Genomic DNA, 26,786 nt, shown 5'->3' on the forward strand with positions numbered 1-26,786 from the left:
TGCGTTTCAGTCCCTCTACCTTTGGGGCGTTTGAGGAGTCAGGAGGCCAGGTGAAGTCAGTCGATCCACAGCGGTGATGCTGCGCCGCTGTCGCTGCCTGTTTGTGGCATTGTAGTAGGAGGGAGGCGTCAGACTCGCTGAATGACTCATGTTACTCTAAATCAATTGTCCTCTCCTCACGTTGTGGACTTGCAAATAGTAACATGCGTGCAGAGTGAGGCGTGTGACAGGAGGTGGAAGGGAAGAGCCGATACGAGCGCATCATCTCGCAGGCAAACAAAACCACGCGCTGTGATTCATCTGAGGTGAAGGTTTCTAGTGTCTATAAGCGACTGTGTACGTCATGAGTGACATCAAGACTTATCACGTCACAGGCGGTTTGTTAGTCACATCATTTCCTGCTTAGAACGAGCTAAACAAAGCGCTGGGGTCTCAACAATCTTCGTTTCTGAAAATCAGCCTGTAGAGCTGATTTTTCCACTTCTCAGAAGATAACTTTTCTTGTCGTTGGTCTCATTTTCTCATTTGCAGCCCTCTTCTTCGTCGTCTTCTTTTTCCCCTCTCGTCATCATCTTTTCCATGTTCAAAGCAGCTCGAGCAAAGGCCCAGACTGCAGAGCTCCTTCGACATGCCACAGTTTTCTTTGTTGATAATCCAAGAGCTTGGCTGTGTGATAGCACCGACAGCCAAGCCACCCTAACGGATTCCAGGCCCCCCTTTCACAATCTGACTCTTTTATTATTACAAGTCGCATTTAGTGTCAGACTTGAATTATTTCTCGATTCCAGCGCTCTTCCAAGATCTAATGGGCGAATTATCTGTGGAGGAGAGCTTAATGGGTGTCCCGTTTCACAAAGTCCCCGGTTATTTATGTCGACGAGCGCCATTGTGTGGAAACGTGGCAGACCCGTGCTAACCGCTCGACTTGTTTAGATTTTCTCTATGGAATCCCACACCCACTGTAAGCCAGCACTAACCACAGGACCAGTGTGTGTGTGAGTGTGTGTGTGTGTGTGTGTGAGTGAGTCTGTGTTTAATACCAGGTCCAGTCTAGGATGTAAAATAAAAGTGTGTGTGTTAAAAGGAGTGTATATGGACCCACAAACAAATGCAGACATTAGCCGTCACGTTATAGAAACACACACCACACACACACACACAGCTACATATGCAGACAATACACACATGCACATCCACACACAGAACCAGAGACCCACCACCAGCATCAACACCCACAAGCTCAGGCTCGCTGACATCATGGCGTGGATGACAGCACGTCTTCCAGCCCTATTAGTCTGATTGTAGGTGGCTCCGCCGCACTGATTTATGGGTAAATATCCATCGTCCTGTCTCTTTCTTTCTGCGTCTTCTTGCTCTGTTGATTTATGAGCCGTGTTTTGGTCCCTTTGGTCCCCAAACCACAAAACTGAGGGGGGGGAGTGTAGGGGTCGTGTGCAATTAATGGCATTGTAAAAAAGTGGAGACAAAGCGTGAAAAGCGCTGCCCTGTCACTCTCTCATCACCAATCAGGACGTGTGTGTGTGCAGACACCTGCAGACCTCTCATTATGTACCTGTCCAGCTCCATTTGCGTGCGTCTTTTTATGAGCGGCTCGTTCGGTCTGTCCGCTTATTTTCCTGTTGATGTCATGTATCTGTCTTTCAGCTCTCTTTGTCATCTGTTTTCTCTCCGTCTTTGTTTTCGCTTCAGAAGTGTCTCATTTTTTAAGAGCCCCATTAATTCTGTCTAACAGCGCAGTGGAAAATGGATTGGCACAAGAATGAAAGACACATTGTTTCACTACGTCTCCCTTTGCGTTAGTGTTTTTCTCCTGTCACTGTTGTTTTTTTATTCTTTAAAAGGTAAAAAAAAAAAAAAAAGCATGGGAAGTTTTTTTAATTGAATAATTTGGCAAAGACCAGTAAAAGTAATGGTGGAAAGTGTGCCGACACTTTTACAAGGAACAACCAAAGCTCGCAGTTTATGTGTCTGGTCTGACGGCTGAGAAGGACCTGAGTGAACACCCCGTACGCGAGGGGAAATTCAGGAGGAGTCACAGCAGCAATCAAGAAAACAAAAGTAAGAAAGTGTATAGAAAGTGCAAAAAGCTCCATAATGAAATAGATGCTGACAGCTTGTCCATCATTGTCCAGTTCAGCCAGCCTCCACCTCCACAGGGTCCAGGACTGAGCTTCTTCAGCAGTCTGTTCAGTCTCTGTCTCCTGGATCCTGTCTGCTCACAGCAGGTGAAGCTCTTCCAATGTGGCGTTGGTGTCTGGTGTTAGCTCTGTTAGCCATGTCTGTGAATAGCATGACGCTACTCCACCTTCTGGTATTCCCTCTGTTACTGGGTTAACATGACTAGCTTGTCAATGGTCAATGTTGTCACTTCTTAGCTTACACCGGAGAACCAGCACGTCGTCCTCACCTCCTTCTCCTTACCTTGTGGGAAACATCTGGCCTTGCACCAGTTAGCATTGACATTCTAAAGGCTACAAACAGCTGATTTCACATGTAAACAATGCAGCCACGGTTACATGTAGGATCTCCAGACAAACACAGGACAAAAAATAGTAAAACTATCACTGAAGACAAAACCAGTTTGGTGGCCACAACAAACAAATGAACCATACAAAGTAATGACCCACTCCAAATGCAAAAATGACGAAAAAGAGATGAAAAAATTACAAGAAGCAGCTGATTGTGCCTGCCAATGTCGTCACTTCTTAGCTCACACCTGAGAACCAGCACCTCGTCCTCAACTTGTGGTAAACATCTGGCCTTGCACCAGTTAGCATTGACATTCTAAAGGCTACAAACAGCTGATTTCACATGTAAACAATGCAACCAAGGTTACATGTAGGATCTCTAGACAAACACAGGAGCAAAAACAGTTAAAACATCACTGAAGATAAAAACAGTTTTGTGTCCATGACCAACAAATGAACCATACAAAGTAACGACCCACTCCAAATGCACAAGTTTAATTAACTGTACCACTTCTGTGCTCAGTGTTCCCATCTAGGCTCCATCTTCCTTCTATGTTTTACTGTTTATTTTCCTGTCTTAATCTTCATTATTCTAACCTTCTCACCCTCATTTTTTCCTGTAAACCTTCACGCCTCTAATTAGGTCTAAACACTAAAAACAACGATGAAGCACTAAAATGCACTGACCCCTCATGGTTAATTTTGCTCGCTGGACCCAGTGTTTGAAGTGTTTTATCTAAAAAACTTGTTGAACATAAGCGCGGAGGGGAATATGTCAGATAATCACTTTACATGGAGACAGTTTTAAAAGCTTTCATTGCTTTTTATTTTAAGCTCCTCCATCAGCAGGAAACAAACAAACAAACGTGCCCACCTCCTTCGTGGAGCCGTCACTGTGTTGTTATGTGTTAGCTGTAGCACTGTTGCAGAGCCCTTCGTGGAAAGCAGGGCGCTGCGTTGTGTGTGTCCTGAAGCCTGCTGTCATAATCCTCCCAGTCGTCTGCAGAGGAAGGATAAACTGAAAGGCCAACTGGAGCCCACTGAGAGCCCTTCAAGGAAGCAGCTACACGTGTGTGCTGGATGTGTTCCTATCAGAGGATACACTCTGTGTTTTAGCATAACTGTGTGAGAGCTAAAATTAGAACAGCTTCCTGTGACTGACAGGTGCTGGGACAACCTGCTGTGGCCTCACTGTGGTGCATGCTGGGTAGCTCCCATAGTCTCAGATGCAGAAACTGGCTGCTGGAAGTTAACGTCAGGACAGAAGAGGATGGATGGATAGATGGATGGATGGATGGATAGATTGATGGATGGATTGGGAGATTTTGATGGTTGACATGATGGGTGAAAAGAGGAATGAAGAGATGGATGGATGGCTCAATGGATGAATGAATAGATAAAGAGATTGATTGATGGATGGACAGATGGATAAATAGATGGTTTGGGAGATGGATGGATCAATTGATGGATGGAAGGATAGATGGATGAAATAATGGATGAATGGTTAAAGAGATGAATGAATAAGAAAATTTACATAAGGACATAAGAGGATGGATGGATGAAAAGATTTATGAATAAAAGGACTGATATGGATGTGGATAGACGGATGGAAAAAAGATAAATAAATAAATAGATGGATTGGATATGGATATATGGATGACAGAGGGATACATGGATGGATGGATGGATGGATGGATGGATGGATAAACAGAAGGATGGATTGTTGGACAGTGGGATAGTTGGATGGGGAGATTTTGATGGATAAAAAGATGAATGGATGGATGGATGGATGGATGGATGGATGGATGGATGGATGGATGGATGGATGGATGAATGGATGGATGGATGGATGGATGGATGGATGGATGGATGGATGGATGGATGGATGAAAAAAGAGATGGATGGATGGATGGATGGATAGACGGATGGATTGTTGGACAGTGGGATGGTTGGATTGGGAGATTTTGATGGATAAGGAGATGGATGGATGGATGGATGGATGGATGGATGGATGGATGGATGGATGGATGGATGGATGGATGGGTGGATGGATAAATGGATGGATATGTGAATGGATCGATGGATTGATAGATTGGAAGATTTCGATGGTTGAATGGATGGATGGAAAGATGGATGGATGGATGGATGGATAAAGAGATGGATTGTAGGACTGATGGATGGATGGACAAATGGATAAAGGGATGAAAAGATAATTCGATAGATGGATTGTGAGATTTCGATGGTTAAATGGATGGATGGATTGAAAGATGGAGGGATAGATGGATGGATGGATAGATTGGGGGTTTGAAAGATTGATGGAGGAATGGATGGATGGATGGGAGGATGAATAAAGAGACGGATTGATGGAGGGATTGGGAGATTTTAATGGTTAAATGGATGGATGGATAGATGGGTGGATGGATGGATGTATGGATGGATATATGGATGGATGGATAGTTTGGGGGATGGATGGATAGTTTGGGGGATGGATGGATATATAGATGAAAGGATGGATAGATTGGTGATTAGGTGATATTGATGGATGAATGGAAAAAGAGATGGATTGATGGAGGGAAGGATGGATGAACAGATTGGGAGATAGATGGATGGATGGATGGATTGGAGGATTTGGTGATATTGCTGCATGGATGGATGGATGGATGGATGGACAGACCAATGTAGGAAAGAGTTTTAATCCAGAAAGTAGGACCCTGTTTCCTGCTTCCTGTCAGAGCGACGGCGCATGTTTGACATTTTCAGCTGCTATGAGTCATGTTCCCTTTATCACTCCGTCCTTAGGCTGCAGCGCTCTCACTCTGGAGTTTCTGGTGGTAAGATTCGTGCCCACAGCCAGACACTGAAAACACAAAGTGAGTCATGATATGTCGTGCCAACAGCAGTCTACACCATACTGTCCTGAAACATACATATGATATAAGAAACACACACACAGTCATCCAGAGGAGACGTCAGGACGAGGGCTTGGTAAGTCCGACAAGTCCACCAGCTGTTTGATTTTATATCCTTCTGTCTTTTCAAGTCATCACAGAGTATCTGCTGTGTTAAAGCTGGGTCTCACTGGAAACAGGACATTTTTATAGCATCAAATTAAACGCATTTGGTTTATACGTTTGACCATATTACTGATGGTTCCTCCCATTTTCAGCGAGAATGACCCCGATGAGAGAACAGCTCCTTTATAGTCCAAGAAAATGACCGAAACTCAAATTAGCAGTGATTAGATGATGACAGATAATTTGTGGGTTGCAGCTGAATATCAGCATTTCATCACGACATCGCTCACATAAAGGTCTTTGAGGGCATTACGGCATCCATGGTGTACATCCTGTGTGAGTCAGCTCCATGTGGGTTTCACAGACTCACCGTTTAACAGGGGGTAGACTGGATGACGTAGTGATGGTGTTGCTCTGTGTGACAGAAATTCTCCAAATTAAAGGCAGAGTGAGTTTTTATTTAGAAATTGATAAAGGTCCAGACTACTAACTGAAGTTTCAGATGATCATTGTTTTTCATTTCACCAATTAGCAGCCATGATGTCATATTTAACTTAAAGAATCTGTTTCGCTAACCCCATATGCTGATGACTAACCCTAACCTGCTATTCTTAACTTTGCTAAAAAGCGAGCAAATTTAGCTTTGCCCAATTGTCATTCTTCCCCTTCCCCTAGATCCTCTGTTTTGAGGACCAAAGAGAAGAGATGAAAAAACAAATCTTGTAAACTAGACGCCACTCAATCCTTGCCACATCATCACCAGGGTTCCCGCGGATCCTTGAAAAGTCTTAAAAGGCATTGAATTCATAATTCTGAAAATCCAAATTTCAAAAGTCTTAAAAATTTGAACACAGTGGTAAGATTTATGTTAGTTTGAAGTAAAAAAAAATTAACTCACATTTATCTATTCTAAATAAATAAATAATTTCTAAATAATTTCCTGACTTACTCTCGTGGCAACATCTCATAATAACAATAGCGGAACTAACAAAACGGTGATGTGGTTGCACCAGGAACTTTAAAAGCAGATGCATGTCTTGGTTCTACCTAGGGTGCTTGAAAAAAAAAAAAAAAAAGGAAAAATTGGCAAAAAAAATCAAAAAGTGGCTCGGGAAAATTGATTATGGCAGCAAAATTGAGAATTAGATTTGAAATTAAATTTCAAAAACCATGTAAAAATTCCAAAAATGGTTTTGACATTGGCCAAAAAAGATGAATGGGGGCAAAATAGGCATAAAGTTGTAAAAATGGGGTTAAAAAGGGTAAAAAGTGATGTTTCATGTAAAATAAACATTGGGTTAAAATTGCCTCTAACCCAGGTAATTCATGTGGTGTTTTTGTTTGTTAGTTTTGTTTGTTTCAATTGTGGTTTGTTGTCGACTTGTTTTTATATTTGATTTCCAACGTCATTAAAAAAGTCTTAAATTTAACTTGACTTGAGCTGTAGGAACCCTGATCACCCCTAGACGCTCGCTGGCTATCGTTGTCAAAGCGGCTGTTTCTTCTCTTCCAAATGAACACAATTTTAGCAAAATGATGATAAACTGATGTCAGATTAGGGCAACACATTCACAGCAAAAAGACACCACTACCACATGAGAAACAAGACAGCTAAGCTATGAAACGCTAACGTTGAGCTAAGGTTACAGTATTAAGAAGCTATATCACATAGCTTCTGAACACTAACGTTAGCTTAACTGTCAATTTGTTACCTGGTCTGACATCAGTGTATCTATTATTAGCTTTAGCTGTTGCTAGCTTGGTTGTTATAATGAGTGATTTCAAAACACAACTAATAATTCAAATATGGCTAATATTTACATGGAGTAGCAGAAGACTGTATACCTGATTAAAAATATCCATATCATGAGAAATTTCTCAAACCCTTTGGTTTTAAGTGGGGTCCTGGTTTGTCTTTGCTAATGAACTTCATTTCAAACAGAAAGGATTTATAAAAACCTTACATTGTGCTATAACATACAGTAAAAGGCTGAGTAAGGTATTTATGGTTGAGGCATTGTTAAAGTAAGCCTGTGCTATCCATTCAGGGGTGAGGATGTAAAAACGGACACCCCTCTGCTACACATACATGCACTAAACAATGGCTAAAGGGTAGAACTGGGATGGCTCTTTGTTCAGATTACTGAATTATTTGTGTAAGAAACACTAAAAAAGCTCACTCTGGACTTTTCTCAGCTTTAGAAATCTTTGCAGAAGACACCAATTAGTGTAAGCAAGTCAGGGGATGTGTACCAATACATCATTAGCTAATTGTTTATTTACTGCTGACTCTAAACATAATTAGCAAACTGTGCTGTGATCACAGTTTGAGCTAAAAACCAGCTCAGAGTATTTCCTAACATGATTATTCTGTGCACAAACAGGAAAAGTGAAAAGGCAAAATCAATGGATGCACATGAATTTATTCAGAAATTCACTGCAAAAAATGAAATTTTATAAAGTGTTTTTGTCTTATTTTTCGGAAAAAATGTCTTATTATACCCGATATGAGCCACATTCACCTGATCAGTCCAGAAAAATGTCTTATTTCAAATCATTTAAAGACAAAAATGAGGTCTAAATTGCTGTAACAAGTTAAAGAAACTGTCAATGAAACAAGAATAAAGTTACATGTATTAAGAATTTATTCTAGTTTCAAGCAAACTTTCCAACAATTTTCTCTTGTCCCAAGTTACACGGCAAAAGATGGAAATCTTATCAAGTGTTTCTGTCTTATTTTCAGTAGAAAATGTCTTCCTAGACTTAAAACAAACCACATTTACCTGACTAGGCCAGAAAAATGTTTTATTTCAAGTTGTTAAAAAACAAAAATGAGGTCTAAATTGCTTGAAACAAGACAGAAAAAAAGCTGCCAATAGAAGAAGAGAAAAGTTACTTGTGTTAAGACATTATTCTAGTTTCAAGCAAATTTTCCATTTTTTTTTCTAATTCCATCAGCAGATTTTTTTACTTGATTTAAGCAATTCAGACCTCATTTTATTCCCTAAACAACTTGAAATAAGACATTTTTTCTGGACTAGTGAGATGAATTTGGCTTGTTTTGAGCCTAAAAAGACATTTTCTACTGAAAATAAGACAAAATCTCTTGATAAATTTTCCTTTTTTCCAGTGTACAAGCATTTCAGACCTCATTTTGTCTTAAAACAACTTGAAATAAGACATTTTTTTGGGACTGGTCAGGTGAATCTAGCTCATAAGAAGTCTAAATAAACATTTTTACTGAAAATAAGACAAATACACTTGATAAGGTTTCAGTTTTTTGCGGTGTTGTTTATTAGGAGTGTTACGGTAATTTAATTCTCCCTAAAGTGAAGTTTCTCTGGGTTACCCACTCCAGGTTACACAAGGTGGGCCCAGAATAACACCTGCTCCGTACCACCCCCTCCTCCCCATCCTCCCACCCGTGTCTCATCTGCACAACTTCTTCCCATCCCTCCCTCCCCGCCGATCCCAATCCTCAGGCTACTGTGTCTATAATGAGCATTTCCTCCAACCTTCTTCTCCCCCCCCCACCACCACCACCTCCAACTATTCTCTCACTTTCTCCCCCTCCTCTCCTGTCCTCCCCTTCTCACTGTGTGCAGAATTGGAGAAGCTTATCGCCTAGCAACCACAATTAAAGTACAACAAGTCAGTGGCAGTAGCAGCCACCATCGGAGAAAGCTTCACAAACCTTCGTGTGACCAGCGGCTTTAGAGGAAGAGAAAGAGAAAGGGAAACAGTCAGGGAGGGAAGGAGAGAAGGAGAGCTGAGGAGTGGAAGTTGGACAGGTGAACGGCAATGAGAGCCACCGCTGGAACAAGCCAGGGAGGACTTTTGGTTTAGAGCAGGAGAAAAAAAAAGAGGAGAGAGTGGAGTAACGCTCTCCGACTCTTTGGACTCGACAGGTATGTGTGCGTGTGTGAAGGAATTAAGGACGTAAAGTGAAGGTATTTAGCTGTTATGATGTTGTGATTCTGTTTTGTGGGTTTCTTTCATGTGTTTCTAAAGCAGAGCAGCTTTCTGAGCATGTTTTATTACAATCTTTTATCAGCGTGGCTCCACAGCTGTGAGGAGAGCAACAGTTATCTTTAACCTGCTGTGAAGATGTGTTCATGCACCTGCAGGCACGCTAAGACAGATGCTCACGCTAGCCTGCGGGTAAAACTGGAAACTGATTGATGACTGAACCATCTTCTCCTGCATATTTTTAAATATATTAAATTTTTTTAACTCTTAATGAATTTTAAAGTCCCTCTAATTGGAAAAAAAACTCTGGAGACTGAATGCGTAAAGCCAGCTAATTATTTCCCATGTGTTCCCCAGTATCATTAGGGTAATTGGCTTGGGTGTGAGGAATAGCTGTCAGGTGTGACATCCAGTCTTTCCTTTTTGTGAGGGCGGCTCAGGGCATTTTAGGACTTCATACTGTTACAGCACAGATCTCATGCAAGCGTAGAAACGGTTTCGTGCGAGAGGCTGAGTTTATGTATAAACCGTCCACCTTAAGGCTCTGCAGCCTTTACTGTCATAGGAGCCATTTTTCCTCAGCTAACCTGGATTAAAGTCTTTCCAGAGCCACAAAATCTACTTTATCCTCACAATAAAAACAATAGAAAAGTATAAAATTCTTCACATAGTAAAAATCTAGTGAGTAATTATCTAAACAAGAAGTTTTTGTCATTTGTAAGTATGTACATGTGATGTGTTGTTTTCTGAATTTTGATAATTTGCAATTCTTAAAAAAAACTAACATGGGAAATTTGACCAAAAAGTACGCAAAGTTGCAAAAGTTTTGCAAAATTGTTAAAATTTCAGAATTTGGCAAAATTATTTAAAAGGATTTAAATTTTTCATACTTGCATTAATTGAAAAAATATATATATAAAAATCTGCAAAAGTGTATGAAATATTAAAACAAGTAAAGTTTTGGATTAAATATTAAAAAGTATTTTATTTATTTGTTTCAAAGTTTCAAAATGTTTACAATTTCTTTTGCAAAACTTTAAAAAAAGAAATGTGAAAAAAAAATGAATCCTGATGTAAAGGTTTGCAAAACTTAAATTTTCCAGAATAAAACAAAAAATTAAAAGGTAATAAAAAAAATGCATTCCTTATCCTAAGGTGGTTTTGATATTTTCAGGTTTTTTCTTTTTTCTTTTTATTTTTTTTCAAAATTGGCAAAAATTTCACACAATTATTTAGATTATGAAAATTTCTGAATATATTAAAACAAGTTCAGTTTTGGTTTAAATGCAAAATTTTATTTTTATTTATTTTCACAAAAAAATGGATTTAAAAAAAAAAATCAAAACAAAAAAAAAATAAAATGTGATAAAAAAAAAATGCCATCCTGATCCTAAGGTGGTTTTGATATTTTCATGGATTTTTATAATTTTTATATTTTTCAATATTTGCAAAAATGTCACACAATTCCAAAAATTATTAAAACTTATGAAGATATCACAACAAGTAAAGTTTTAGTTTAATTAAAAAAAGATTTATTTTTTTTACAATTAAAAAAAATGGAGTTTCAAAAATTAAAAGAAATATTTTGCAAAACATAAAAAAAAGTTTAAAAAATGCTGAAATTTTGAAATTTTAAATACTTGCAAAATAAATAATATACACTCAAAATGTAATACACTTATCAAGTTTAAATTTCTCTTCTAATATGACTTGAATTTGGTAGCGTTTATTTGTAATATTGCAAAATTTTTCATATTTTGTTGTTCGCTAATGTTGTGCCACATATAAAGCATGTTCATCAAGCTGACACTTGGACAGTTAAATGAATCCATCCTCACAGAAATGAAAATATATATTTTTACTGATAGAAAAGTTTTGTGAAGCGACAGGTGGGTGAATGTGAGAGGATGCTGTGTATAGATCACTGAGGGGTAGAATTCAACAGCGTGATGAATCAAAATGATCATTTCTACGGCAGGCAGGCTGTTTAATGGACTGGGAAATCAGATTTTCCTCAGAGGCTGGTTTCCTCTCTGTCTGATCAGGACTGCTTTCATATCAGGGTGTTATTATTGTTGTTTCATCTCATGCGTTTCAAGGTCTTTAACGTAAACTCCACTCAGCATCCGGGAAGCAGTGAAGCTTAAATACACTCTAATTGCATGCTTTGAAAAGGAAGGTCACACTTTTATTCATTCCTTAATATTCTGCTAATAATGTGGTTGATAAACTGTGCAGCAGCACATTTATCAAACACAAAATCTGTGATAAAGCATAAAAACCTGCCTATGACAGCTTTTTTTTTTAATGCAGAGCTAAAGGTAACATGATTATAAGGAGCTCACATCGTCCTGCAAAGCAACTGGTGGTTATAATCCTGCACTAATGGAAACGTAGAGCACAGGCCCTGCTCTACAATCTGAAGCACACAGTGTAAAGTCTACTGAAGCATGACTGACAACCTTTTGCGACCCAGAGCTCCTGATGTTTGTGTTTAGCCAACTAAGAAGCCTTCATGCAATCTGAAATACAAAGAGCTGCAGCAACCATTCCTATAGGAGCGCTTCAGATGCTGATGATTGACAGCATGCTACAGAAACAGCCTTGACAAACAATCACAGAGAACGATGCTCTTGACTGTTGAAGAGAGTTTTTTATTTGTGTGTTCAGGGAACAGCAGGAATCGATCACGGGTCATCGGTCTGGAGCTGAAGGTTTTGACTCGTTCAGGAGTCAGTTTGTGATCTCCTTAAGGTGAAGGAGGAGCAGAAGAGGTAGCCATGAGTGTTTTCAGGGCGTGCAGCGCCCATAGATCTGCCTCACAGATCTGAATAAAGACGTGAGACCAGGAGGCACAAACGCACCACCTTTCTGCTACCCCCTCCCAGTGAGGAAAAAATTGTGCTCTAGACTTTCATCCAAATTTCACCAATCTTACCTCAAAATTGCAAAAAATTTGGAGCACCAATAAAGTGTCCTGAGTTTTAGGACTCGGAGCAAAAAGTGACAGTGGCTGGCTGTCAGACCTTCCTGGAGGTATGTAAGATCAGTTTTATATGTGAGAATGGGCTGATCACCTATCACCAATCACTGATCCCCTGAAATTAAGAAAAAAGAAGAAAATCGGCACTGATGGATCCGTGCATGTCTAAGTTTGATTGGTTGGATGTGTACCTGTCGCAAGTGAAACTTTGGAAAAATTGATCTAGATCCGGCCAAAATCAAAAGCCACAATTTCGCTGAGCAAAATCAATCAATCAATCAATCAATCTTTATTTATATAGCGCCAAACCATAACAAATGTTATTTCAAGACACTTTACAAAAACATTTACAGGTCTAGACCCGTAAATTTTAATAAAATTTTATTAGCAGAAACCCAACATCAAGACAAGATAAGGAGTCTTATCTTATCTTAATCCACCATGAGTACAGGACTTTGCAGCATTTAGCAAGTTACAATGGCAAGGAAAAACTTCCCTTTAACGGGCAGAAACCTCGGACAGAACCAGACTCACAAAAGAACATTGCTGCTGTAAAAGCCTGCATTGAAAAACAGTAGGTCAAAAAGATAAATACTGGCGAAAAATACACATCTGGTGTTTTGAAGGAGTGTCTTGGGTCTCAAATTTCTGCAAATTTTTTGAAATTTCAAATATTTTTGAAATTTTTGCAATTTTTTTTCCATTTTTTAAATGTATTTTGGAATTTTTTGCAAATTTTTGAGGTTTCAATTTTTTATAAATTTTTGGCCAATTTTTTTTTCACTTTTTTTAGCTGAAAGTTTTTGGGAATTTTTGCACATTTTTAAAGTTTCACTTATTTTTCAAATATTTTTGCAATATTTTTTAATATTTCTTTTAGGTTATTTGGGGAATTTTTGCACATTTTTAAAGTAACAGTTATTTTTGATTTTTTTTTTCAATTTTTTCATTTTTTTGTAAGTTGTTTGGGGATTTTTTTGAAGTTTTAATTATTTTTGAAATTTTTTCAACTGTTTTTATTTTTTTTAAGTTTTGGGGGAATTTTTGTATATTTTTGTAGTTTCAGTTATTTTTGCTTTTTTTTCATTTTTGTAAATATTTGGTTTTTTATTTTCTTTATTTTATTTCTTATTTCGATTTTATTTAAATTTTTGCAATTTTTTAAAAAGTAATAAACTTTCACATTACATATAGAATTTAAAGGTAAAGTAGATTTTGTGGCTCTGGAATGACTTTAATCCAGGTGAGCTGAGGCAAATTGCTCCTATGAAAGTAAAGGTGGCAGTCCTGTGCTCTGTGGCTCAGTCTTCGTGGGTTTAAAACAATGATGACACCTGAGAGGTTAAAAAAAACCCAGTTTCCACCTTCAGATCAGGAAGTCTGAGTCTGCTTATTCATGCTCTGATGCCGTCATGGATCCAGGCTCTATTATTGTGCTCTTTCACCCCCCACTGACCTATTTTTCAAACGCAGAACTCCCACCTGTCCTCCCCCCCGGGGAAGAGTGGCACTACCTGAGCTCGCTGTGGGGAAGCTGGGAGGTGATAGGTCAGACTCTGTGTGACCTCTCCTGTGCCCACCAGGAGCACGAAGCTCGCATGAAGACTCAGACACAGTGATGTCAAAATGTCACCGCTCTGCACACACAGAAGTACACAGGACATAAAAGCGCTCTCACAAAAATCCTCTTCCTGATGTTTTGTTTGTGATTAAAGGAGTTTTAAAAATGTAAACCCTCACATGCCTCTTACCCATTATTCACTGTGCCATTTTGGTCTCAACATCATCTATTTTTAGCTGGTTAGAGAGGGTTTTCTTGGTATGGGAAGTGAGTCAACCAGTCACCACCACCTCTTCACGAGCTCTCACCCTGGATTTGGTTTACCGCGGAGTGCAACAGGTCACGCTGAGTAAGGAGTGGATTACGTCGACGAATGACTGATATTGGCTGATTAAAGGCTCCGGAAGCTTCAGTCAGCCCCAGGTGCTTCCAGGTGGGATGAGGAGGCTCACACATCATTTAAATGATGGAAAGTCTAAAAATGTCTCCGGTCAGAGCGTTAATGTATGGTCAGGTGTCCGCTGAGGACAGACTGTCTTAAAAACGAAAGTGATGCTGGTTTTGGGGAATCTACACCTGGATGCTGCTGTGTTGGTTTTCTGAGGGTTGGTTCCCTCAGATTATATCCATCAATCACGGATCATGCTAACTAGCTTAAATTATGCTAAGTGGTTTAAAGGTGAATTTCGCCAGAGATTATTTTCTTAACTAACAAAAACATGGACACATCTGTGTTCTAACATAGAGCTTCAAAGGATGTGACTCACTTTTGTGGCCAGCCTTAAGTGGCCACTGGAGGAACTGCAGTCCCGGCTTCATTCCTCCGCTTAACCTTGGGGATTTTTCACTCAGTAAACTTTCTATGAAATCATTTTGTGAACTGAAAAAGTCTCTGATGATGATTGTAATGTTTGTTTCTCTTGTGTTTCTAGAGTCTGGGTTCAGCTGACCGGAAAGAGAGTCAGAATAAAAAGTAAGTCCTCTTTATCCTTTTTGTACTTCCTTCTATCCAATGTCATAAAACTGTTTTTATCTATGGAATAATTCGTCCCATAATCCTCTCCATGTCAGAAATACTTTGCAGTATACTGCTGAAATTTCTTAAATAAGCCTTTAACTGTAACTAGAACAAACTGACACTTCAGGTAAACTGAATTTAAAGTTATGAGACAACATCTGCTGCCGTGAAATTAGCCCTTGATGATGTTAAGCCTCAGTCCGGATGAGGTCTGGATGGCATCCAAACCAGACATTTGGATGAGGTCAGGATCAAATTTCAAACAGGTTGTAAGCATGAGGTCCAGATAAGGTTCAAACCAGACATCAAGATGAGGTCTGAACCTCATTTTCAGATCACTAAAAATTAGATATTTGGATGAGATACAGAGGAGGTTCAAACCAGACGCCAGAATGAGGTCCGGATCAGGTCCAAACTTGATTTTTGGATAGTTTTGATAGAAGTCTGGCTTACGTTAAAACTGGATGTCTGAATGAGGTCCAGATTAGGCTTGAACAGGATATCTAGGTTAGATCTGGATTAAATTTAAACAAGATATCTAGGTCAGGACCAAACCGGACTTTCAAATGAGGTCTGTATGACGTCCAAACCAGATGTTTAGATGAGGTCAGGATTACGTTTCAAACGGGATATCATAATGAGGTCCGGATTGGGTTCAAACCAGACATCCAGTTCAAGTCTGAATCAGGTTTCAACCTCATTTTCAGATGAGGTCCAGATGAGGTCCAAACCAGATGTTTAGATGAGGTCAGGATTACGTTTCAAACGGGATATCATAATGAGGTCCGGATTGGGTTCAAACCAGACATCCAGATCAAGTCTAAATCAGGTTTCAACCTCATTTTCAGATGAGGTCCAAACCAGATGTTTAGATGAGGTCAGGATTTGGTTTGAGGTCTGGATTGGGTTCAAACTAGACATCCAGAATAATGTCTAAATCAGGTTTCAACCTATAACCAATTTTCAGATGAGGTCCAGATGAGGTCCAAACCAGATAGTTGTATGAGATCCAAGATGAAGTCAAAACCAGACATCAGGATGAGGTCCACCTCAGGTCCTAGCTGGACTTTTGTCTGAGGTCCGGATTAGGTTAAAACTGGATGTCTGGTTTGAAACGAATCTGGACCTCATTCAGACATCCAGAAGAAGTCTGGATTAGGGTTGAAGGGACCTCAAAATTTAGATTACGTTAAACAGATTAGGTTCGGATTAGATTTTGAATTGGACGCTTGGATTAGGAGGTAAACTGATTTAAAGTTATCAGGTTGGAACCCGACGTTGAAACGAGGTCCGGATAAAAAATTAATAACAAACAAAGAAGGAATCATTAAATTTCTGGCTCTGAACCTTTTTCCTTCACAGTTCATTTTTATGACAGTGTAATGAGAAGACTTTCTGCGATCTGCTGCAGTGGAATTAGCCCATCGCTGCTGTTTGGCCTCAGCGAACACTCAGTAAACATTGGCTTTACTAATTACACCATTTAATTCTTAGCAATAACATTTCCTCCACCTGGGGCCGTTTATAAGACAAACTGCATCATGTTTGATATAGAAACAGACTTCACTGTGAGGAAACAACCAGACCAAACAGAATCAGACTAGACAGATCACTGACGATGGACAAATATCTAATGACCTGTGAGGCGGGGACTCAATCAAACTTAATTACCTGTCTTCTTTAGTTGCTCAGCAACCAAAACCATGGTCACCTATATTTATCTTCACTCCATATCTGTTGTCTGTCCGCCTCTTCTCTGCGATGCAGCCACCTAGAGTGTCTCTGCACGAGTAGATACTTAGAAGGACTATGGAGGTGGTGGTATCTATTCCAGGTCCTTTGAAAAGCTGATTTCTCATCCATTAAAGCCGTTTCCTCCATTGAGGATTCTGTAGCCTTGAAATTAAATCGACACTTCAGTCAGAGGTACTTGTTTTACCTCAGAGTACCTTTAAGTCATCTCCATTGATAGTTTACCTTTGTACAAGGTGTTCTGCACAGCTCCCAGCTCCTCATTGAAGCTGTCTGTGCTTCAGTGGTCTCACATTGACACGTCTGAGGCAGCTTCACGCAGGATGACATGATTCTGTGAACAGTCTGTGAAATTAAGCAGCTTTTCACCTCTCAAAAAGAAAAGGTTCAGCGTGGCGTCCGTTCCTCAGTCTGTCTGAGGTGTGCTGGCTCAGTGTTGACTGGAAATAGTTTTATGTCCATGTTGGAGCTCTGTGTGCCTGAATGGAGACATCTGTTGCCAGGAGACGAGCAGCTGTATCCTGGAATGTGAAGTTCCAGCCGACCAAGACGAAAAACTAACAGAAGAAACTTACAAACAAAATAATGAGCATTTATACACCAACAGCGAGTTAAAACACAGAAAAATTGAAGATTAGATTTCAAACAGGGACTGCGGCGAACTGTTTGTTTTGTTTTTATCTCTAAATCATGATTAACCCGAGGGCTGAACGTGTTTCTTCTCTGTTCTGCTTTGTTTTCTGCCCTCTGATCTGCTCTCATTAGACAAAACATCTAATACCTTTAGAGCTGTGCACCAACACGCTACAATGACAACATTTAGCTTAACAAGGTCAGAAAAATGATTTGATTTGATGATGAAACCATGTGTTCAGTCATTCCCTGCGTCTCAGTGCAGATTATAAATTCATTTATTTCAGCTGTTTTAGTTTTACCTTCAGATAAGCGGTCACAACATTTACTTTCATAGGAGCCATTTTTCCTAAGTTCACCTGGATTAAAGTCATTCAGGAGACACAAAATCGACTTTATCTTCACATTCAAGACAATGCAGTGTAGAACATTCTAAACATAGTTGAAACCTAGAAAAATAATTATCTAACCAAGACAATTTATTTTAAATGTATGCAATTGTACACATAATGAGATGGTTAAGTACTTTTAAAACACTTGCAATTTTTTTTGCATAAGGTTTATTTAGAACAAAAAGAAATTGCAAAAATTCAACAAAAAATGAATTAAAAAATAAAGAAATTGTAAAAATATAAAAATGTAAAATTTCACAAAAAAATAAATTTTGAAACAATTCACAAAAAAACAAAATCTTGAAATTTTAGTTATTTGCAAAATATATAAATAATTTAAAATTCAAAGATTTGTTTAAGACAAAAAAATTGCAAAAATTCCAAAAATTGAATATATATTTTTTTAAATTTGCAAAAATATAAAAAATGTGAAATTTTGGAAAAACCTAAAATTTGAAACAATTTGTAAAAAAAAATCAAATGCTTTAAACTTCAATAATTTGCAAATAAATAATTGAATAAATTGTTAAAGTTTTAAAGATTATCGTAAAACAAAAAATGCAAAAATCCCCCAAAAAATGAATTCAAAAAACTTTGAAAAAAATCCAAAAAAATGAAAAATGTGAAATTTCACAAAAATGTATTATTCTGAAACTATTCACAAAAAAGAACAAAAACTATATATTTTCTTTATATATTCAAAATAAACAAATGATTAAATAATTAGCGTTGAATGATTTTGCAAAGAGTGAAAAACTTTTGAAAAATCATTGTATTTGATAACATTTATTGACATATTGCTCAATTTATTTTTTTGTTGCTTGCTGTTGTCTTGCTGCATATCAAGCATGAATATCAACCTTAACTTAAAAAAATTGTCATTTTAGCTATAATAGAAGCAAAGATTTGGGCTTTTAAAAAACAAAAATCAAAAAATGAGCAAATTGGTAGCCATTTTTGAATATTGTGTCTTTTTCTGATACAATGTGTGATCCCACTTGTCTAAGGATAAATTTATTCCTTTGGCCCTAAGGTACTTCCATACCAAAGGGGGGCCTTAAAGAGACAGCAGCTAAAGTGAGAAAGAGGCTGAGAGTTTTCTAAAACCACCAGGGTGAGAAAAAAAGGCATTTTTTGAGCTGTTAATCATGTAAAGGTATAACAGAGGCACCAAAAGGACAAAGAAGGGGCTTAAAGAAAGAAAATCCTTCATTTAACTGAAAACAACTTGTCATATGATTATCTCTGAACAATGTTGTAGAAAAAACTTATTTTGACAGTCTATAGTCCAAACAGGACAGGAAGGAGGGATAACGGAGAGGTGGGGTCGTCATAAAGAGTGGGGGGGATGCTCTGCTTTTATGGAGCAGAGGATTTAGGTACGGATGTCAGGACAGAGAGGGCTTGATTGAGCTAATTTATTCACAGGAGCAGGCCATGTAATTGTTCTCAGATGGAGGAGGCATAGGTGTGTGTGTGTGTGTGTGTGTGTGTGTGAGGTGGAATAACTTAAGCTCAGTAAGAAAGGACATTTGTTTTTGTGCTCTTCTTAGTTTGTTTGGATGAAAAAACATTTTGTTTCAGACTGTAGCTTTCTGTTAAATGACTCCTCTTTAATATTCACACATCTCTTAAACTCCTGTTAATCCCTTTAACGCTTCACCTCGTCCTTCTCCTGCTCTGAGGAGAAACGCACACGCTGCTCCATCACCCACAGGTTTTTATGGCTCATTATCGTGGCGCTAACGGTCAAACCTCCTCTCCCTCTAAAGACGCGGCGCCCCCAGACCCTGCTGTTATTCTTCTGCCACGCTCCCCACAGTTCAGGCTTTTCTCCCAGCAGTCGCTGCTTGTTGCCTTGGTTACAGGTGACACATGAGCCCAAAGCCCTGCAGTATTTTAATCCTGTCACATTGTTTGTGACATAAAGTGTTTCATAAATATTAAACTCAGGGTTCAGGGGGGGGGATAGGTATTGCCAAGATTTTATTGATACCAATGCTTTTATTGATTCTGCTTATTGATCTAATTCTTATGATTCCCTTATTAGTTAAATTTTCTCTGTACTAAAAGCTTCACAGGTTTTCTGTGTCAACATTTCATTGAGTTTATAATTTCGTGTTGTGTACAGAGAGTGACCGTGATATGTTTCTGTGACGAAAGTTGAAATTCTACTCTGAAGCCCAAGTTACCAATGTATGCTAACTGCTAGCATATTATGCAATATTCCATATACGTTAGCATCAAACTAAAGTCTCTGTCTCCTGGATCCTGTCTGCTCACAGCAGGTGAAGCTCTTCCAATGTTGCGTTGGTGTTAGCTCTGTTAGCCATGTCTGTGAATAGCATGATGCTACGCTGCCTTCTTGTATTCCCTCTGTTGCTGGGTTACCATGGCTAGCTGGTCCATCTTATTGGAGATAGATCTTATTTTCCCAATAATGATGGATGGAAGGACAGGTCCATGTCGTCACTTCTTAGTCCTCACCTCCTTCTCCTCACCTTGTGGGGAAACATCCGGCCTTGCACCAGTTAGCATTGACATGCTACAGGCTGCAAACAGCTGAGTTCACTTGTGAACAATGCAGCCATGGTTACATGTAGGATCTCCAGACAAACACAGGAGAAATAGTAGTAAAAATATCACTGAAGACACAAAAAGTTTGGTGTCCACGACCAACAAATGAGCCATACAGAGTGATGATCCACTTCAAATACAAAGATGACGAAAAAGAGACAAAAAATACGAATAGGGATATGTATGTAAAAAAAAAAAAAAACCTGAATCAGAGTTTTCTTGGGAAACTGTTAGCTAACTGCAAAGCTAAAGCCGCGTTTCCACCAAGCAGACCGGTTTGGTTTGTCTCAGCACGGCGCGCATTTTGTGGTGTTTCCACCAACTTATCCTGGGACAGATCCCCAAATAACCGAAATTAGCCACTTTTTGGGACCCTTTCTTATGGGTGCCAGACTGACTTGATCCGCTATCGGAAGGTGGAGCAACACTGCAGAAAGAATCGTCACTTACCGTGCGACAGCGGCTGCACAGCCTTCTCTGAAACAAAGCTTGATTGTTCTTTGTATCAAAGAGCTACATGCGAATCACAAAGAGGACGAAAAGCTGCATGTCGTCCATCGTTACTCTTTGTTTACTGTGTTGCTTTTTTCTTCTTCGTTGGATTTATTAGCGGGGTAAACTGTGTCGTGCTGCTATTGCGTCACGCTGTTACTTAACAGCTGCGGCTTTCGGCATCCGGCTTACACGCTGCTACCACTAGAGGGCACAGTTTGGAGTGTGGAAATGCAAACAGGATGAGGCTTAACTAAACCAAACTGGGTTTGGTGGAAACGTGGTTAATTATCATACAAACCTGCAACTAACACCAAATTGTAGCAACATTAAAGTCGGACTAATCACAATATACTTGGTGGAGGTCTGTGCTCTCTAATAGCTTTTCTAGTTGTAATTATAATAAACAGAAGTTTGATCAGTCTGAGGCTGAACCTCTGCACAGCATGATTTTATTTATGCATTTATTTTTTAATTGTAACAAGTTTTTTTTTGCCCGCTCAATCCAGAAAGTGAGCTGCACTTAAACTGTAAAATTTGTGTCAGGATACACAGCCCAGCTTCATGCATGAGTGTCGACGCTAACAGCAGAACTCTGGTTACTTTTCTGCTCAGATATCATTGGAGCAACTTTCTTTTCTGTCCCTGCTTTAAAGCCACCACGAAAGACGAGAGGTTAAAGTGACAAACAGAGAGAAACCAGAGAAGACCAACCACATAACCCTCTCCCCCACAAAGACAATCCAAGTCAAATAGCAGCAGAAAGATAATAATGACTGAGGGTTCCCGCCGTCTGACCCACGAGAAACACATTCCTCTCTTTTTCCACCCGCTTCTTCTTGCTCTCTAATTTTTTTCCAGGGCTCTGAAATCCAAGCGTAAATACATATTGAGGAGTATTTACAATAGTGGTGATGGTGGTGGGAGAGGGAGCTAAGTCAGCGGGACGACAGGCGGAGAGAGCGGCTGGTTGTACTGCTCATGGCGTGGACGGTGAAGTGTGTTTGTGACGATAACTGTTGGATCTGTTTGGATTTATTTTACAAATACAGGAGGCAGCATTAATCTGTGTGTTTCAAGTGTGTGTGTGTAAAAGAGAGAAGGGAAAAGAGCCTGAAAGTTGAATTTGGAGTCCTCGAGCTGCAGCGGTGCAGAGCATTTTCCATTCTGCGTTTCCAAACAAAAGCATGCACACATATTAGCTAACCCTCCAACACACACCCTCACATACACACGCCACATCGTAACATACAAACACTTCGTCCTCACACCACACCAGCGAAGGGAACTCTCAGGGAAACAGATTTTCTTCTCGTTTTGTTGCACAACAAGCCGAATCCTCGAGCAAACCTCTCCCTCCGGCTTCAAACCACACGTTAAGATTCGATCAGCTCTCCCAGAAACATCTCAACACTTGGGATGAACACGCTCTGTTGGCGTGTGTTTGTGCTGCAAATGTGATTTCAGGGTTAAACAGCTTTTGGAGAAAACAAGCTGACTCAGCGTTTGAGCTGCGGTCACAGTGTAAGGTCACTTCTGGGTACTTGGAGTGAAGTTTGTCATTTTTTTCATTTTCATTTCAACATTTTCCTTTGGTTAGCTCTAAAAACTCTGACTGGCATGGCTCAGAGGGTATTTTTAAAGATCTTAATGTTTGGAAGACCTGTACCCTCAGATGAGGAAGTGAAATAGTTACGCATGATTTTATTTAGTGTCAGTGTCTTGAATCATCAGTTCCCCTCTGTAAGAAAAATAAAAATTCTTTATTTCAAGATTTTTTTAAAGCTACAAGGATCAACTGCATTGGAGTCAAAGAGCAGCATGAGGCTCCAGAGCTACAGGTTGAAGACCCCTGCTGTTAAATCCATCTGCGACACACATAAACATACTGCATGCATGTTCACCAGATACAAAAAAGACCAAACGTCTGTATTTTCCGACCTGTGAAGAAGAACAGTCGGCAGTATGGCGCCTGCAACAGACGGTGAAGCAGAAACACGCACAGCAGGAAGGAAGACGTGTGACTTCAGCTGCAAACAAACAGAATCCGGCACCTTCTTGTGTTTGTGTTTGAGAGGAGGTGTTTCTGAGCTTATAAGGGTGGACGCTGAGCAATAATCAGAAAAAAAACATCTTATTTTTGTCTTTACCTCCTCGTCCTTATTTCTAGTGTTTTCTCTCTTTATCAATCTAGTCAATGAGCTAGTCAATCCACCACTGCTGCTGTTTCTCTCAGACCTCTTTCTTTTCAGGGGGGGGTTAGTCTGTGAATCTGCATTGGCAGGGGTCTGCAACCTGGGACTCTGGAGCCAATTCAAGAGTTCTTTCAGAAATGTGAAGATTTTTACACATTTTTTAAATTTCAATTAATTGGGGAGGATTTTTTTTTATTTAAAAAAATCTTTGTTATTTTGGCACATTTTGGCCAATTTCAAGATTTTTTTGAATTTTTGATTAATAAAAAAATGCCAAATTTTAAGATTATTTTATTGTTTATTTCCCACTTTTAAATTTCAAAATTTCTTTGAATTTTTTGCAATTCTTTCTAAAATTTCAAATTTTTCAAATTTAAAAAGTTTTCAAAATTTAAGCCAATTTTTAGAAGTCTTTTTTTTTTAATTCATTTTTTTTCAAGTTTTTTTGAAATTTTGGAATTTTTATATCATTTTTTTTTAAGATTTTGGGGGATTTTTTTTAAAGGTATTTTTTTTTTTTTTTTTTTTTTTTCAAATTTAATTTAATACCAATACCGTACTAATACCAGGGGTTAAGATCGCAACTCCACAAGGTTCTATCAGCCTTTATCAATTTTCAGAAATTTCCATTTTTGTCATTTAAAGAAAAAATATTTTTTTTGCCATTTTTTAAAATAAGATTTCATTTTTTTTAAATCCATTTTTTCAATTTCATTTTTTTTTTTTTGCAAATTGATCTAAAATTTCAATTTTTGACATTTCAAAAGTTTTTGAATTTTTTTCAATTTGTTCCAAAGTATAAATTTTCACATCACATATAGAATCATATAAATTCAAAAATATTTTGGGTTAAATAATCGTTTCCTTTATTTGGAAAATACATAGAATTTTATCCACTTATCTGTCCTCGTTCTGAAGATAAAGTAGATTTTGTGGCTTTGAGAAGACTTTAATCCAGGTGGGCTGAGGAAAAATGGATCCCTTGAAGGTAAAAGTTGCAGACCCCTGTGCATGTGTGTGTGTGTGAGCCTAATGGTTGGCCCATTACTAAACCCTTGGTTATAATTCTTTGCCAAACCTAAAGCTAATCCCAGTAAACCAGACTGTAAAGCAGACTCTAACTGGGATTATCTCTTCATTGTAATGAGGAAAAGTTGACTCTCTAGGACTCGACTCAACCTTAAGAAAGACTTCTGGTCCTCCAAAGTATAGAAAGACGGGAGCACAGACACACTTTCTCTCCCTCCTCGAGGTTCCCTTGTGCTTTCCAGCATAAATAATCCCCTCAGTCTGCTGGCTCAACCCTGATTGGAATCTAGACGCCGTGCTCAATTGTGGGTAGATGGGGGAAAGTGGGGTGCCCTTTGCGTGTGTGTACGATTGTGTGTGCGTGTCTGTGCTTCAAGCTGCTTCAAGGCCGTCAACATAATAATGCAGGGATGCCCACCTCTGCACGGCCTGGCCTCTAAAAACCTCAGTTTAGACCCCAGGCTGGAACACGGATCCACCACAGTGGACTTATATAAGCAATTCAGACCCATTCTCTCAAACGCTAACATATTTTCTGCAAATTACAAAGAGTACATGCACGCTCTCTTCTTTCACCGTTAGCTACACAGCCAGCGGGCCCGACAGAGCAGCAGCATTGCTGTAATACTCCGAGTACCAATACGGGGGGTTAAGATCCCGGCTCCACAAGGTTTTATCAGCTTTTCTGTGTCCTAGCAGAGACCAGCTGGAGTTTTATGTGGAGATTCTGCAGAGAGTTATGAGATTCTGTGAGGAATTATTAGTGGGTTTCGATGTCATGTGATGTTATGTGTTGTGTATGGCAACTGGTGACCGTTACCAGGTTTATGTAGATCTTTGGCAGCAGCGATAAGGCCGTCAGATTCGATCAGATAAGTCCAGCTCCCCGGACACTTGAACATTATTATGTTACTCTATGTGTTTCCTGGACCTTGGCCCACTAATAAATCACAGTCAGTGCCTCAGCTCACCTTGGATTCAGGGCGACTGACATGAGAGTTTATGCACCTTTATTCAACAGATCTGTTTGTGTAGGATGGGAAGATCATGTTTAACCACATTTTTTGAGTAACATTTTCGCTGCTTTAGTGCAGGGTTGGCCTAAAACCAATATCTTGATATTTCTAGACTTTGTCGCGATACACAATGTACATCTGAACATTCTAACTTCTCCTGTAAACCACAATTTGAATTTTAGATTCAACCTTAAGAAGCATAAAAGTGTGAAAGTGAGTGAAAGGAGAGAAGAAACTGAAACTTAAGTAGGCTGTGTGTTACCACATTTGTTTCTAGTTATGGAAAGCTGGGAGAGAACCGGGTGGGTATCATGCAGTCAGCAAAACAAGCCTAAATAAGAAACTACACTTTAGAAAACAAGCCAAGAAACCCACAACCTGCGACTGGCGACATATGCGAGCAACTGTTTTTCCCTCCTCTTCTTCTGGGTGGGTGGTGGAGTGTGCTGCTTGTTGTTAGAGAAGCACTAGCAGAGAGATGTCTCAAAACATTTACATGATAATTTTATTTATTTATTTATTCATCTTTTATTTATTCTTTTTTTAAGTGATGTCAGAGTTTATTACTTTAAAAAATGCAAAAAATGCAAAATATTTTGAAAATTAAAAAAAGAAAGTTTAAAAATTTGCAAACATTTCAAATAAATTTAAATATATGCAAAAAATTCAAGAAAATTAAAAACAAAACTTGCGAAGAGTAAAAGAAACTTCAAAAAAAATTCCCCCCAAAGATCTTTGAACAATTTACTAGAATTTGGGAAAACTTTGACATTTCAAAATGTTGCCTAGGTGTTTCGAAAAAATTCTAAATTTTAAAAACTTGCAAAAACTGAAAAAAAAAAATAAATTAATTATTTGCAAAAACTAAAAAATTTAAAATAAGCAACAGTTTCAAACAACTTAGAATTTCAAAAATTTGAAAAAAAAATAAATAAATAATATGCTTTAGAAAATTTAGCAATTTTTAAAAGACTACCTGAATTTGAATACCTGTTTTGATAAGATCAGTTCAGAAATATTATCAATATATGGAATTCAATTCAATTTCTCAAAAGAAAATAAAAAGATGTGGAAATTTAGAAATAAGAAAACTCAAAATTTATTGTTAATTTTAAAAATTTCAATAATTTAAAAATTTTGCAAATGTTTTGAATTTCAAAATTGTGTAATTTTTTTTACATTAAATTTTTTCAAAAATGTAAGTTTTTTTTGCAAGTGTATTTTATTTCCATTTTTTCAATTTTTATTTTGCAATTTTGTACTCGATGGTTGGAATATATCTGTTTTATACATCTCAAGTGCAACAACCTGCGATATATGAAGTATATTTAATATATCCTGCTCCTATACTCAGCGTTACATGTGTGACACAGTCTTTTGTCTTCACCTGAACATACTGGGAAGGAAAATAATCAACAGGAAACAAACTTATGACTTCTCTGGCCACAGCTACGGCAGCTACGGCAACTCTCTAGGAACATATTATTACACTGGAAGCAAAAGCACAACTTATCCAGAACCATCTGCTACACCTGAGACATGTCAGTCAAGAAAAGTGACGTCTGGAAGGACTTAGACAAAAAAAGATGGAGAAATAGTGGAGATTGAAAACAGGAAGTCTAGCAACGCGTCAGTTGCTAGCTATGTTAGCACATATTGTGAGGAT

The 26,786-nt window shown here is 38.5% G+C and overlaps 1 protein-coding gene across 3 annotated transcripts in view; it reads left to right on the forward strand.

Moving 5' to 3' along the window:
* The window catches only part of ankfn1b (ankyrin repeat and fibronectin type III domain containing 1b), a 212,083-nt gene that overhangs the window by 115,914 nt on the left and 69,383 nt on the right, over window positions 1-26,786 (forward strand). For 2 of the 3 annotated variants that reach the window (XM_074663682.1, XM_074663681.1), the window contains one exon: window positions 14,949-14,989. In XM_074663682.1, coding sequence (XP_074519783.1) covers window positions 14,949-14,989 — 41 coding nt within the window. Of the gene's footprint in view, window positions 1-9,153; window positions 9,412-14,948; window positions 14,990-26,786 lie in introns of those variants that run through there. The other variant, XM_074663683.1, reaches the window with a different exon arrangement.

This window comes from Halichoeres trimaculatus, unplaced genomic scaffold (assembly GCF_033239565.1).
Source record: "Halichoeres trimaculatus isolate MK-OKI-2021-1 unplaced genomic scaffold, fHalTri1.1 fHalTri1_scaffold_23, whole genome shotgun sequence".
NCBI classification, from domain to species: Eukaryota; Metazoa; Chordata; class Actinopteri; order Labriformes; family Labridae; genus Halichoeres; species Halichoeres trimaculatus.